Below are 13,538 nucleotides of genomic sequence, written 5' to 3' on the forward strand. Positions count from 1 at the left end.
TTCTGTCCTTCATTTATTTTTGTTTTATCCCTTGTTAAACCCGTTGAGCCATTCCCCCTTGTTTGTTTAAACCCACACATGTCATCCTTAACCATAATTTTATCATTTTTGTTTGGCACTTGTGTAATTATTGTTTCTTTTGAACTTGTGTGAAATTGTAAGTTTGGGGTGGTGCTTAAGAAAATAAAGGGCAAGTGTGATATGAAAAAAAAAAAAAAGAGATAAGAAAAATGTGTAAAGCACAAGAAAAAAAGAGAAAAAATAGTTTGAAACACTTGCCTAAAAAGATTTGAAAGACTCGAACGATGTTGATTACCCGGTAATTAGGTAAAAAGGAGAGTCTAAGAAGAAACCCCCTCACACAAAACCGAACACAAAGACAAGAAAAATAACATAAGTGCTAGTTCATAAACCATTTGCATATCAATCTCTTGTTTATCCTTCCTTCCACCTCAGCCCCGTTACAACCTAAAAAGTCCTCAAAAGTGTGTGAATTCTTTTTGTGTAGTGAAAGTAGGATGTATGCAAAGTCAAGGGTTGATATTGCATATCGTGATGTTGAGCGAAAAGCACTCTAACCCCGAGAGACAATGTGAGAAGTGTAAAAAGTTTGCAGGTGAAATACACTCTGTTGTGAAGTGTGATGGACAACAAGGTTCGATAAACCCAAAAACTTAATCAAGAAAGAGAAGTAAGTTGCGAAAGACATCGACTATGTTGTGGAAAAGAAAAGTTTAAGGCGACCTCGGTTTGATCTCTTGCATCACTTGAGGACAAGCAATGAGATAAGTTTGGGGTTGTGATCGGTCACCATTTCTACTTAATTTCGTCATAAATTCGGCATAAGATCGCCATACTTGGTAACACTTTATGGTTGTTTTTAAGTGTTTTTCTTTGATTCATCTAGTTCTAGTTATTTTGTGTGCATTTTGTTTTTATGCCGTTTATCTTTGTCTATTAGGTGCTTTTGATCTCTCTACTTGGTGGTTGTAGGTTAATTCTGGATCAGATGGAAATTGCACAAGTGTTGGTGTAAAAGAAGCTGAAAATCGTGACAGGCGTGTAGTATTTTGATCATAACTGGAGCTTCGTAACTCGGAATGACGCGGTTCCGGTGGCAAAATTTCGCTAACGAAAAGGGCTACAACTTTGATGTTGAAGTCAAAGCCAAATTATGAAGGCAGAGGCTGACACGGTCAGACCGTGTCAAGTGACACGGCCGTGTCCAACCTGCTGAAGAATTCTCCCCAAAAGTGGCAGAAGCTGACACGGTCAGCCCGTGTCAAGTGACACAGCCGTGTCAGCGGGTGCGGGCAGAGTTTCTGAATTTTGATGTTTTTTTACAATTTTAAAGACCCAGGGGCAATTTTGGTATTCTGGCTGAGATCTGAAAACCTAGAGGGATTAAAAGAGAATTGAGAGACAAGGAGAAGGGACTTTTAATCGTAAGATAGAATTCTAGAAGAGGGCAAGATAGCTTTATCAAGGTTTTGGAAGACGAAGAGATTCAACGGTGGACACCATTGAAGATCAGAGTTCTCCTAATCTTTGTAAATGTCTAAACTTTTTAATTTTGGTTTCTTGAATACTATGAGTGGCTAAACCCCCCAATGCCAGGGGGTGTCCCTGATTTTAATTGTAATGACTATGATCTACGTATTTCTTTAATCAAGTATTCATGTTTTGCAATTTAATTGTCTAATGTTTTTATGCTTTATCTGTTGGACAAACAAAGATCGATCTCCGGTTAACAATTTGTAGGACTATGATTGTTAAGGTTTTTAGACAATTGAATCTGAGATATCACCTAGGACTAGGGATACCGTAAGGTTATTTGAATATTCTTGATCATTTATATCTTTGGTTCACAAACCTTTGTTTCTAAGGACTTAGGCAATAGGATTGCAAACCAAAAGGTTTTCACTAAGGACTTAGGAAAACACTCTTAAGAACAAATAGTTGCACCTCATGAACTTGTTGAAGAGATCTTTTTACAGAGTCGTTATAAGGCAAATCATACACCTACCTTGGCATTACTCTAAATTTATACACAAAAGCTTAACTTTACTTTCAGCTTATATATTCAGTTATTTCAATATAAGACAAATACCCATATGCTCTTTTGTTTAATTGACTAGTGACAATAACTTACATTTCCCACGCAATCCTCGTGATCGATACTTGGGGTAAAACCCATTATTACTACATCGGTGAAAATAGTACACTTGCTATTTTTCCGATCAGAGTATCCAACTAAAGTATAATCAGTCCCTTTAAGGTACCTTAAACTCATAAGTGGTGTTCTAGTGATACACCTCATCATGCTTTTAACCTCATTGAGGAGTGATTCTTTACGGTTTTCTTGAAAGCATGCACACATACAAATAGAGAATATAAATTAGAACAAGATGCAGTAAAATAAAGAAGGGATCTGATCATACATGGATATTTTCTTTCTTCAACGATTTTTCCCCCTCATTGTTTTCTAGACTACACAAGGTGCTCACGGGAGTTGATATAGGTTTTGATTTTTTATTCCAAATCATTTTAAAAGGAAAATTCTTTGCCCACCTCCCAACCTTCTAGGGCACCTCTGGTGAAAAACCACATATACCCATGACTTCGGAAATGCATTTCCGAAATGCAAGAAAAAGGTGTTTTCGGAGATGCATCTCCGAAAGCGCATTTTTTTTCAAAATTTGTCTTATTTCGGAAATACATTTCCGAAAACACTATTTCGGAAGTTCATTTCCGAAATACTGCCTGTTTTGCAGATTAAGCAAAACAGCCCCCTCCCCCATTCATTTTACCCTAATCTTCTTCCAAACTCAGCCACTCTTCAAAATTTCTACAAAAAGCAAGTGTGAAGTATCAGAGATTGCCAAAATCTTCTTCCAATCTCAACCTAAATCATCTCAAACACTAATTGGTAAGTTTATCAATTTTTTTCAATTTTTAGATCCATTTTTCATATCTCTATTAGGGTGTTTAGAAATTGCAAAAATCACATTAAGATAGGTTGGTACTGATATTTAGGTTGTTTAGAATGAATAAAAGTAGTTTTGATTTAGGATTTTGGGTCTGCCATGGAAGTTGCAGAAAACTTCTTCGCAGGGGTGTTTCGGAAGTTCATTTCCGAAAACACCTCCATTCCCAGTTTCGGAAATGAACTTCCGAAGTGTATCAGAAATGCAATTTTTTTTAGTTTATTCTGTTGTCTCGCATATTAATCGATTTCAATTGTTTTCAGGAACATGTCAGGCAACCAAGCACGCATCAGACAGGGTAGAGAGACCCAGACTGCGTCGACTAGACGCGAGCGGGCGGCGGCGCAGCTAGCATCGACGCAGGGACGGGGGCAGGGCCGGGGACGACGTGTGCGAGTTCCCGTGGAGATGGACGAGGGTACCTCTACATCTGGATCGAGGAGTCGTCTGGCTCGGGTATCTTCTTCCCGCTAGCGAGAGGAGGAGGAGGAGGCGGAGGAGGTACCAGATGTTGATCCTCCACACGGGGAGGAGGAGGAGCAGGAAGATGGCTACCCGGGAGGGCCCAGTGACACTTCCGTGCTGCTTACCTACCACGAGCACGTCGCTCGGCGTATCTGGAAGGGAGAGGTATTTTTTTTATTATTTGCCCGACTATATTATTTAACCGTTTATAATTTAGCCGTTTATTCAAAATTTTCTTAACGGTCTATTCAACATATTTTTTATTTGTTTTTTTGTAACAGGAGAGAGGACCTTTGAAAATGGTGAACCACTCCCGGAAGGTTTTCAGTCTGTTTAAACCAACTGCTGAGTGGTTTAACGACGCGGTGAGAGCTTCAGGGCTTAGTGGGCTCTGCATGACGGGGTACACCACCATCAGCCACGGCATGCAGGGGGGCTTTGTGGAGCGGTGGCACAGGGAGACGTCTTCTTTCCACTTGCCGGTTGGGGAGATGACGATCACCTTGCATGATGTGCAGTGTCTTCTCCACCTGCCGATCAGGGAGGCGCTGTTGCACCACTCCCGGATCCAGAGGATCGAAGCCAGTGAGCAGATGACGCTCTATTTGGGTATGGAGCCCGAAGTTGCTGACTATGAGTGCATCACGACATTTGGGCCTCATATCCGGTTCACCACACTGAGCACTTATTTCGAGCACTACCTGGTGGCGGCGGCCGAAGCCGAGGATGCGGGTGACGACCTATTTACACATTATCACCGTGGCTGCGCTCTCCGGTGCTGGTACATGTTTGTGGTAGGCGCTGCAATCTTTGTGGACAAGAGTGTAAGGTACGTCGACGTGACCTACCTCCGCTACTTCATGGACTTGACTACCGTTCACCAGTGGAACTGGGGGGAAACTACTCTGGCATACCTATACCAGAAGCTGAATGATGCCTCCAACTAGAGGATGAGGCAGTTGACCGGATCCTGCACACTACTTACGGTACGTTTCATTTTAATTGTTTCGTATTTGTTTATGTTTCGTATTTATTTTTAATACATTATCGTGTTTGTGTTTCAGAGCTGGATCATCTCTTACTTCTCCCGCATCCACGGCTTCCACATTGATCATGAGTACGATGACGCCATGCCCAGGGCTGCCAGATACGTTCTCTAGAGGGGGAACAATGCAGTGAGACCATACCGTGGGTACCTCGACCGCACGATGCACGATGACGTCACTTGGAGGCCATTCAGCGACTACACTCATGTTGTCCCCTTTGACGGCATATCTTTATATTCTGGCTGGTTGGCATGCGGGACCACTACCATGGTACGGTATCTCCCTGAGCGGTGCATGCGACAGTTTGGGTATGTGCAGATGATACCCAGGTCACCTTTTGAGGCTGCTCCCGACACGGTGACCCGAGTGCAGCTCACTGGCATATTTGAGGATTGGGAGCGTCATGTGGTACCGGAGGAGTATCGTCGCATTCGGGTCACCCAGGACTGGCACAGTGTGGAGGGGTACGTCACATGGTTCTACCGGGTGTCACATCCTCTGCTGAGACCCGACGCTCCCGGTGCTCCTAGGCCAGCACACGAGGAGATCCTGGAGAACCAACAGGCCGATGATGACCACGCCATTGATCTCTTGCCGATCTGCCAGCGGATAGAGATGCTTGGGCGGGACGCGTTGGATCGAGGTGTCGTTCATCGGGGCGGTCCAGAGGCAATCGCCGTGATGGAGATGATCGTCACTGATGCGGGCCGTGCGGCAGCATACAGGCGGCAGAGGAGGTCACAGGGAGAGAGGGTTAGGCATACTCAGTAGGAGTCCGGGTTTATTTATTTTTGTTTTCGGATTGTATCTCTCGCACACTATTACTATTTTGATCGGCTTGTATATATTATTTGGATTTGATTTATCATATTAGTATTTTCTGTTTATATGTCGCTTATTTTATTTGGCGTTTTCCTTTAATTAAAAATACGAGACTGTTTCGAAAAACATAAAAAAAAAACACAGTTTTTGCATAATTCGGAAGTGCGTTTCCGAAACCCCCCAAAATCTGAAAAAAGGTGTTTTCGGAAGTGCATCTCCGAAAGTACCCCCATTTGGTGTTTTCGGAGATGCACTTCCGAAGTCTGAGAAAATTTTAAAAAAAAATACTTCGGAAATGTATTTCCGAAGCAGGGGTAAAGTGGAGGTTTTCGCTGGGGGACCCCCATAGGGAGGTGGGTAAAGAAATTTTCTTTTAAAAACTCTTTATAATGCTTAGCTTGATTGATGAAGGTGTCTTCCTTTGATTGATAAATTTGCAAATCAAGAAAGTATTGAAGCTCCCCATCATAGACATTTCGAATTCATTTTTCATCTTGAGTTACTTTTATGACTTTTCTCATATGGAAGAGGTGAATAAGAAACATAACTCATTTTAATTGTACTTGTGCATGCGTGACAACTCCTTAGTGATTAGGGTTACTAAAAATTTTAAGATAATTGTGAGATTGAAAACTTTTTTTATTTGTTTTTAAATTTTTATCTTAACTATTACTAATTTATTAATTTGTCAACAAATTGCTAAAATCTATTTTTTTTCTGGTTTAGTAGACCGGTCCGTGCGGACCGACACCCATTTTGACGGCTTGTGTTGTGATGCATTTTAATTTGGATAATATGATTGATTATCAAATCGAATCAAATAAAAAATTTATAAATTTAATAGCTTTAAATTTTATTTAATTTTAATTTATTTAAATAATGTTTAATTTATTTTCACCCTTTTTGAATAAAATCCCTAAATCTCTCTCCGCTCTCTTTTCTGCACTTCCCTACTCACATCCAACCCACTGAATCTCTTTTCAACAGGGCAAGGCAGCCGCACAGAAGTCTCGGTAAGCTGCTGTTTCCACCGTTACAGAATTTCCATTTTCCTCTACCTCGTGTTTTCGCGTTTGCCCACTAATTAGCAAAACCCTAGAGATGAAGGGTGAAAGCGACGAACGAAGGAGTGAACGTAAGGTAGAAGAGTCGTCAGAGGAAGAGGGGCAGTTTGTCAGATATCGGGAAGAGAAAGAAGAAGGCAGAAAACGTGGTGGCCGCCGTGGAAGTGACGAGGAAGATCGGCATCGCCGCAGAGAGAAAGATCGTGGTGAAGATTTAGATTTAGAGCACGAAGATGACAGGAAGAGGATTAGGGATAGGGATAGGGTTAAGAGACATAGAGAGGGTGACAAGGAGAAAGAGAAGGATAGCCGTCGTAGGCACAAGGAGGATTCAGATGATGGGAAGAGAATTAGGGATAGGGAAAGGAGGCATAGAGTTGATAGAGATAATGATAATGAAAAGGAGAGGGGGAGAGGTCGTCGGAGTCGTTATGAGGAAGATTCAGATGAGGAGCATGATAGGAAGCGGAATTCGGATAGGGAAAGGAGGCATAGGGTTGATAGAGATAATGATAATGAAAAGGAGAGGGATCGGCGCGGTGACGATGATAGAAGGAGGAACGGGGAGAGGAGTCATCGAGTTGAAAAGAATGGTGACAATGAGAGAGAAGAGAGTAGGAAGAAAGAGGAAGAACGTGCGGTGATACCGGAACTCAATGGTGATTCATCTAAGTTGGGGAAAAGTGGCGGTGTTTACATTCCACCTTTTAAGTTAGCAAGGATGATGAAAGAAGTTGATGATAAAAGTAGTCCGGAGTATCAACGGCTGACTTGGGATGCTCTGAGGAAGAGTATAAATGGATTGGTAAACAAGGTCAATGCTGCCAACATTAAGAATATAATTCCGGAATTGTTTGCTGAGAACTTGATTCGCGGAAGAGGGCTTTTCTGTAGGTCCTGTATGAAGTCTCAGATGGCATCTCCTGGGTTTACCGATGTATTTTCCGCATTGGTTGCTGTTGTCAACACGAAATTTCCTGAAGTGGGGGATCTTTTGCTCAGAAGGATTGTTCTGCAGCTAAAAAGAGCGTATAAGCGGAATGACAAGGTATGTGTGTGTGTAATTAAGCACCAATATATAGTTTCCCATGCTGATATCAATGTTACCGTTCCAATTTTACTTTTATTTTTGGCTTCTAATTGGGTTTTTTATTGTCATATGTAGCCTCAATTGCTTGCTGCTGTTAAGTTTGTAGCACATCTGGTGAATCAGCAGGTGGCTCATGAAATCATTGCGTTAGAGCTACTCACGGTTTTGCTCGAGAAGCCAACCGATGATAGTGTTGAAGTAGCTGTTGGTTTTGTCACAGAATGTGGTTCAATACTGCAGGATCTCTCACCTAGAGGACTTCATGGTGGGTATTCCTTTAACTATATGGTTATAGACTCACGATTTGATAGAATATAATGGTGTCGTTTGATTCATGTAGCCGGCACCATTTAGTGGGATAATACTTGGTTGTTGTTGTATTTGGTTATAGGCTTATAGTGGGCTTAGCTTTTGTAGATATGATCAGCATGATTCTTAAGATTGATTTGAGTCTCCCATATATCTTATAAAGTTAAATTTATAATTTTGTAGGCATCTTTGAGCGTTTCCGTGGAATTCTTCATGAAGGAGAAATTGACAAACGTGTTCAATTTCTAATTGAAGGCTTATTTGCAATAAGAAGGGCAAAGTTTCAGGTACACTATTCTAGTGTTTGGGACATAAACAACACATTAACACTGACACTGAAAATCAACTCTTTTTTAAAGCATTTTATAGGCATAGTTTGAAATTGAAATGTTTGATGATTATTGTATTGCATTTACAGGGTTATCCAGCTGTTCGGCCTGAATTAGACCTCGTGGAGCAGGAAGATCAGTTAACTCATGAAGTTTCCTTGGATGAGGAAATAGATCCCGAGACTTCCCTCGGTACATATTCTTTTCTTAAGTTTGTATTTATATATACTTATATTAACTTGTGTTCTTAATTCATTGTGTCTTGTTTGTTTTCTGTTCTATTCTCTCAGATATATTCAGAGCTGACCCCAATTATATGGAGAATGAAAAACGTTATGAAGAGTTGAAGAAATCCCTGCTAGGTGAGGAAGAGGAATCAGAGGGAGATGATGAAGGCTCTGATGCCGAATCAGATGAAGATGATGAATCTGATGAAGAGAATGAGGAAAGCATGCAGATAACAGATGAAACAGAAACCAATCTTGTTAATTTGCGGAGAACTATCTATCTAACAATCATGTCTAGTGTAGATTTTGAGGAAGCTGGTCATAAGCTTCTCAAAATTCACCTCGAGCCAGGTCAAGAGGTAAGCATTGAATTGAATCTTTGCTGGAAATTTATTGTTCTGTTGCTAACACTATCTACTTGCCAAAATGTTATTTAAATAAATTGTGTCATTGATGTAGATGGAATTGTGCACTATGCTTTTGGAATGTTGCAGCCAAGAAAGAACTTACCTCCGATATTACGGTCTTCTGGGCCAGCGGTTCTGCATGATTAACAAAGTACATCAAGAAAATTTTGAGACATGCTTTGTGAAACAATATTCCATGATCCATCGACTTGAAACAAACAAATTGCGAAATGTGGCAAAATTTTTTGCTCATTTGCTTGGGACATTTGCTCTGCCTTGGCACGTCTTATCATACATTCGCTTGACTGAAGAGGACACGACTTCTTCTTCGCGTATATTTATTAAGATTCTATTCCAGGTACTTGAATCAAACTCAAATATTCATTTTTTGTGTGCTTCCATTGCATTATCACTTCAATTTTTCCCAGTGTTAAACATATATATTCTAGATTGCTTAAGATGTGATATAGGGATTTTGAATCTGTAAATGTAATGCATTTTTTTTTATAACATAGAAAATCTGATGTGATATAGGAATTTTGACTCAATTACCTCTAGTACCTGGAAGAGAATCTTAAGATGTGATATAGTGATTTTGACTCAATTACCTCTAACTATTAGGCTAATGGGTTTTCTATGGCTTTCTGCACTCATGCCCAAAACAGCTAAGGCATTTTTTAGTCTACTATCTTTTCCACAACATCTCAACCTTCTCTTTAACATTCTGCTTCCTAAGTGTATCATGTCTTGTGTGGCCATTCATCCATTGTAATATCCTAAGTGTAACATGTGTACGGATGCTTGTCAATAAGCTGTCTTGTCATACTGCCATAGCACTTCCATTTTTGATGACAATAACATGGATCTGTGTTATAGGCAGCCTCACCATACATTTTACAGAGGCTGATTTCTGAACTTCTGATATCCTAGTCACATAGCAGAAGTTCCAACTTTTGCATCAATACTCCCATTCAAAAACACCCTAGACCAAATTCTATGTATGCTATGTGATTCACTTGCAATTAGTATAATTATAGAATAAGCAAACTAGATGACCATATGTTATTTAAGATGAGCGCACTAGATGCTCTAGGGCCGATATGTTGCAGCCAAGCAATGGCTGCCACTGGTTTTCCATGGCAACATGTTTTTCTGTTTCGCATACTGAGGCTGCTATTGAGGCTGTTTATAGTATGAAATGTTGCCACTGCGGCTTCTTCCCTGCATGCACAAGTTCAAAAATCGAGTTTTGCCCATCCTTTTTTAAAATTTCTCATCCTTCTCTCTAGGAAGTATTGTGATTGTCTGTCCATTTTGCATCCAAAGTATTTTAGATTCAGGTGACGCATAGCCATTCGATGAAAACCCACTTCCCACATTTTCCCCAACTTCTTGTACCCCAGTGGTTTTTTTGGCTAGGCTTCTTTGTTTGCCTGCTGTTATGTATCTTGCATGCCTATTCAAGCAAGTCCATGATTTTTTAGCAGGCCATTGTTTTTGTCACCGTCTTACTCAGTGCAAGCCAACTCTGAATAGCACCTCAGCTTCATCCTCTTGTTCACCGGTAAAACCGACGTGTGAATGTCTTTAATATTTAGTATGTGTTTTATTAGAAAATAAAAATTTGATTTGTTTCCTCTATCATGGTATAGCAGCCACAATGCAATTTGTTACACTGCCATAGTAGTTTGGATATTAGTTGTTCTACACCAAGATGGTGTTTTTTGCGGACGTTGCATGGAAATATTGTTAGTGATCCATGATTGATGTGAAAAATGGTAGCATGGTGTGATAGCTTCATCTGGCCTTGTGCCTGTACTTATTTTTAACCCTTCTTGCAGCATGCTTTATAGATGTATATATCTTATGCAAGGTTGTTACTTGTGGGAAATTTGTTCTATTTGTTCTTATATATAATCTGTTTGATGTAATGTACTGTGCTTATGATTTAATCATGTCTCTCTGTATGGAAGATATTGATTTCATTTTTCAATGCTACAGGAATTGTCAGAGCATCTTGGCATCCGGCTGTTAAATGAGCGGTTAAATGATCCTACAATGCAGGACTCTTTTGAATCCATATTTCCTAAAGATAATCCTAAAAACACACGATTCTGCATTAACTTCTTCACATCCATTGGACTTGGTGGTCTTACTGAGAATCTACGTGAATATTTGAAAAATATGCCACGTCTGATCATGCAACAACAGAAGCAAGTTCCGGATTCAGATTCAGATAATGAATCTGCAAGCTCCGGTTCATCAGATTCGGGATCCAGTTCCGAGTCAGAGTCTGACTCAGCAAGTTCTGATGAAAGTGATAGAAAAAGAAGTAAACGTAGAAGAAAGTAAAGCATTGTATGCTATTGTCAAAACCCCTTGCATAAACAAACCCGTGGTTGGAGAATCCATGGTTTCGCAATCTTTCATGTCAGTGAATGAACTTGCCTTTTTAAATGTTTTCTAGAAGGGAGAATGGGCTCTGCTGGTTTAAAGGGATGTGAAGTTTGTTTACTGGATAGTTTTTCTGCTTGGAGATGATTACCTATCTAATGTGGATTTATTGCTTTTTTCCTAAGATCATACTTTTTAGTTTAAACTCTGGCTTTGAATTTTTGTATCAAAACCTTCAGATTAGAACCTTTAAGCTGTGGAAACTGTAGATCAAATGGTAATTGAGATGCTCCATGGTGGGTTTTTTAAAATATTTGAATTGAATTTTGTTAGTTATTTATTATCCGAGTGATTCATTGCTCAGTAACATTAGCTACCTATGCAGACTTGTTACAGTTAGATTTTGTATTTGGGTTGTATTTCTTGACTTTTCATGTCACAGTCTTGTCAAATTGTGTTGTCTGAATAATTCACATGCCTTTATTACATTACAATAAGAATTTGAATCCTGTAGTATTATTGGATTTTGATATGAAGGGTTTGCGATGAACTGGGTTTCTTTATTTTCGGGTTTTTATATTCTAATCCAATTTCTTGTCATCGAAATTCACTTACATATATTTTTTTATTACATTGTGGGTTGTATTGAGTTTTCCTGCTGATATTAAGATAAGATCTGTAGTAATCATATCTCTGGCCTTAGGGTCCCACCCTAAGTTGCGGAGATGAATAAGATCTTGAGGCGATTATGGCAAGGTTGAAATTGGTAGCTTTCTAGCGACTTTCTTCTAAATTCTAACTGAAAGGGGCAATCAAAAATATGTGTGCAGACGTCTCGGCTTCTTCCAAATTCTTCCTGAAAGGGGCAATAAAAAATATATGTGTAGACGTCTCGGCTTGTGCATTGCATAGCGTGAGTAATGGTTTGCAACAATTCAAACGTTGAAGACACGTGGAAGCAATTAAAAGAGTGAAGTCCATGTAAGGGAATACGTATTGAGTCCTAGAGAGATAATCGTCATTAACAGTTAACATTGTGATAGTATATAAGTTGAGTTCAGTTTATGTAATAAATGTCCCAACTTTCATTTATTCTCTATAGAATAAAGTATCCAAGTCACAGAGAGAAACAATTTGTGAGAAGATGTATGAATTTGCGTCCTTCCTTAAGTCTTTTAAATTCAAGCATTTACTTAATGACATTTATTATGTTTTTTCGTTTATTTTCTTCTTTCAAAATAATTTTGCATTGTTTCGATCATAGTTTCTATCCAAACTCTTAATATCCAAACATCTAAATTTCAAGCACATACACTTTTTGTGATACCATTCTGCACAAAATTGTCCTAAGAGTGTGTTTGGATGAGGTAATTGGAAATTTTAAAGGAATTTAAAATTCAAAGTAATTCAAATGATTCAATTGAAATCCATTCATTTTTAAATTATTTTGTTTGGATGAAATATTAAGTTAATTCATTGTTAGATTTTTGAGGTCATTTTTTATAAAATTTAAATTTTTTGGACCAAATTAAAAAATTGAAAAGTAGGGACTAATTTGTAATTTTTGAAAATTTGAAGGACCAAATTGTAAATTTCAAAAATTATTAGGGACCAATTTGCAATTTTTTGAAAATTTTTGGGGTGAATTTTGGAAAATATGAGGACCAATTTGCAAAATTTAAAGAAATAATAGTAACAAATACATTCTATAGAGTATGAGAGGAATTTCAAATTCTTTGGTTTTTGGTGTCATTTTAAAATGATTAAATTTAACTTAGATAAAATACTCCATAAATTTCCATCATTTTAACAATTCTTCATTTTTTGTATCCAAACAATAAATTTTGTCCAAATCATTTTAAATTCCCTCAAAACATTACATTACCTCATTAAAATGCTTTATCCAAACACACTCTTAGGGTTTTTTCAAGTTTAATCCCTTAAGCAAACTAAAACTTGTGATTTGATGTACTAAAAATATCAGTAAATAAATTGGCACGCATAGTGAGACCCTTTTGTGCAAGAAATTTTAACTTCTGCAGAAAAGTGTTGTGTCTTTTACTGTTTATTTTTGTTCTTCATGCATGAAATGTCTTAAATTGTTGAGTGTTTATGCATTTGATGAGTGGTGAAACTCTTGCTGAAATGACTTGTCCAACTTTAAAAAATCCTCCCTTTTCCTAAAATAATGCTCCAATCATAGAAGAACAGGTTGAATCGATAGTTGGTAATGCAGGAAGGGACTTTAACAACCATTGGAGTGATTGCTCATGTCATAAGCCAAACGTCAGTATCGACTATATTACCATAAATGGTGGTTTCCCTACCAGGTATTCCAACTACCCCCAGGGTCACACGAGCAATCATAGGAGACAATAGGCCTTTTTCTCCCAAGCTT

General features: G+C 38.8%; 1 protein-coding gene across 1 annotated transcript; it reads left to right on the top strand.

Annotated features, from left to right (window-relative positions):
* Positions 1 to 6,248: 6,248 nt before the first annotated feature.
* LOC131640314 (uncharacterized) lies at positions 6,249 to 11,503 on the top strand. The gene is made up of 7 exons (XM_058910727.1): positions 6,249 to 7,432; positions 7,550 to 7,739; positions 7,967 to 8,070; positions 8,202 to 8,304; positions 8,403 to 8,698; positions 8,799 to 9,104; positions 10,748 to 11,503. Exons 1-7 carry the CDS (start codon positions 6,422 to 6,424, stop codon positions 11,096 to 11,098), a joined length of 2,361 nt encoding a protein of 786 aa, XP_058766710.1. The 5' UTR covers positions 6,249 to 6,421; the 3' UTR covers positions 11,099 to 11,503.
* Positions 11,504 to 13,538: the final 2,035 nt, after the last annotated feature.

Source organism: Vicia villosa, unplaced genomic scaffold (assembly GCF_029867415.1).
Source record: "Vicia villosa cultivar HV-30 ecotype Madison, WI unplaced genomic scaffold, Vvil1.0 ctg.003053F_1_1, whole genome shotgun sequence".
NCBI lineage: Eukaryota > Viridiplantae > Streptophyta > Magnoliopsida > Fabales > Fabaceae > Vicia > Vicia villosa.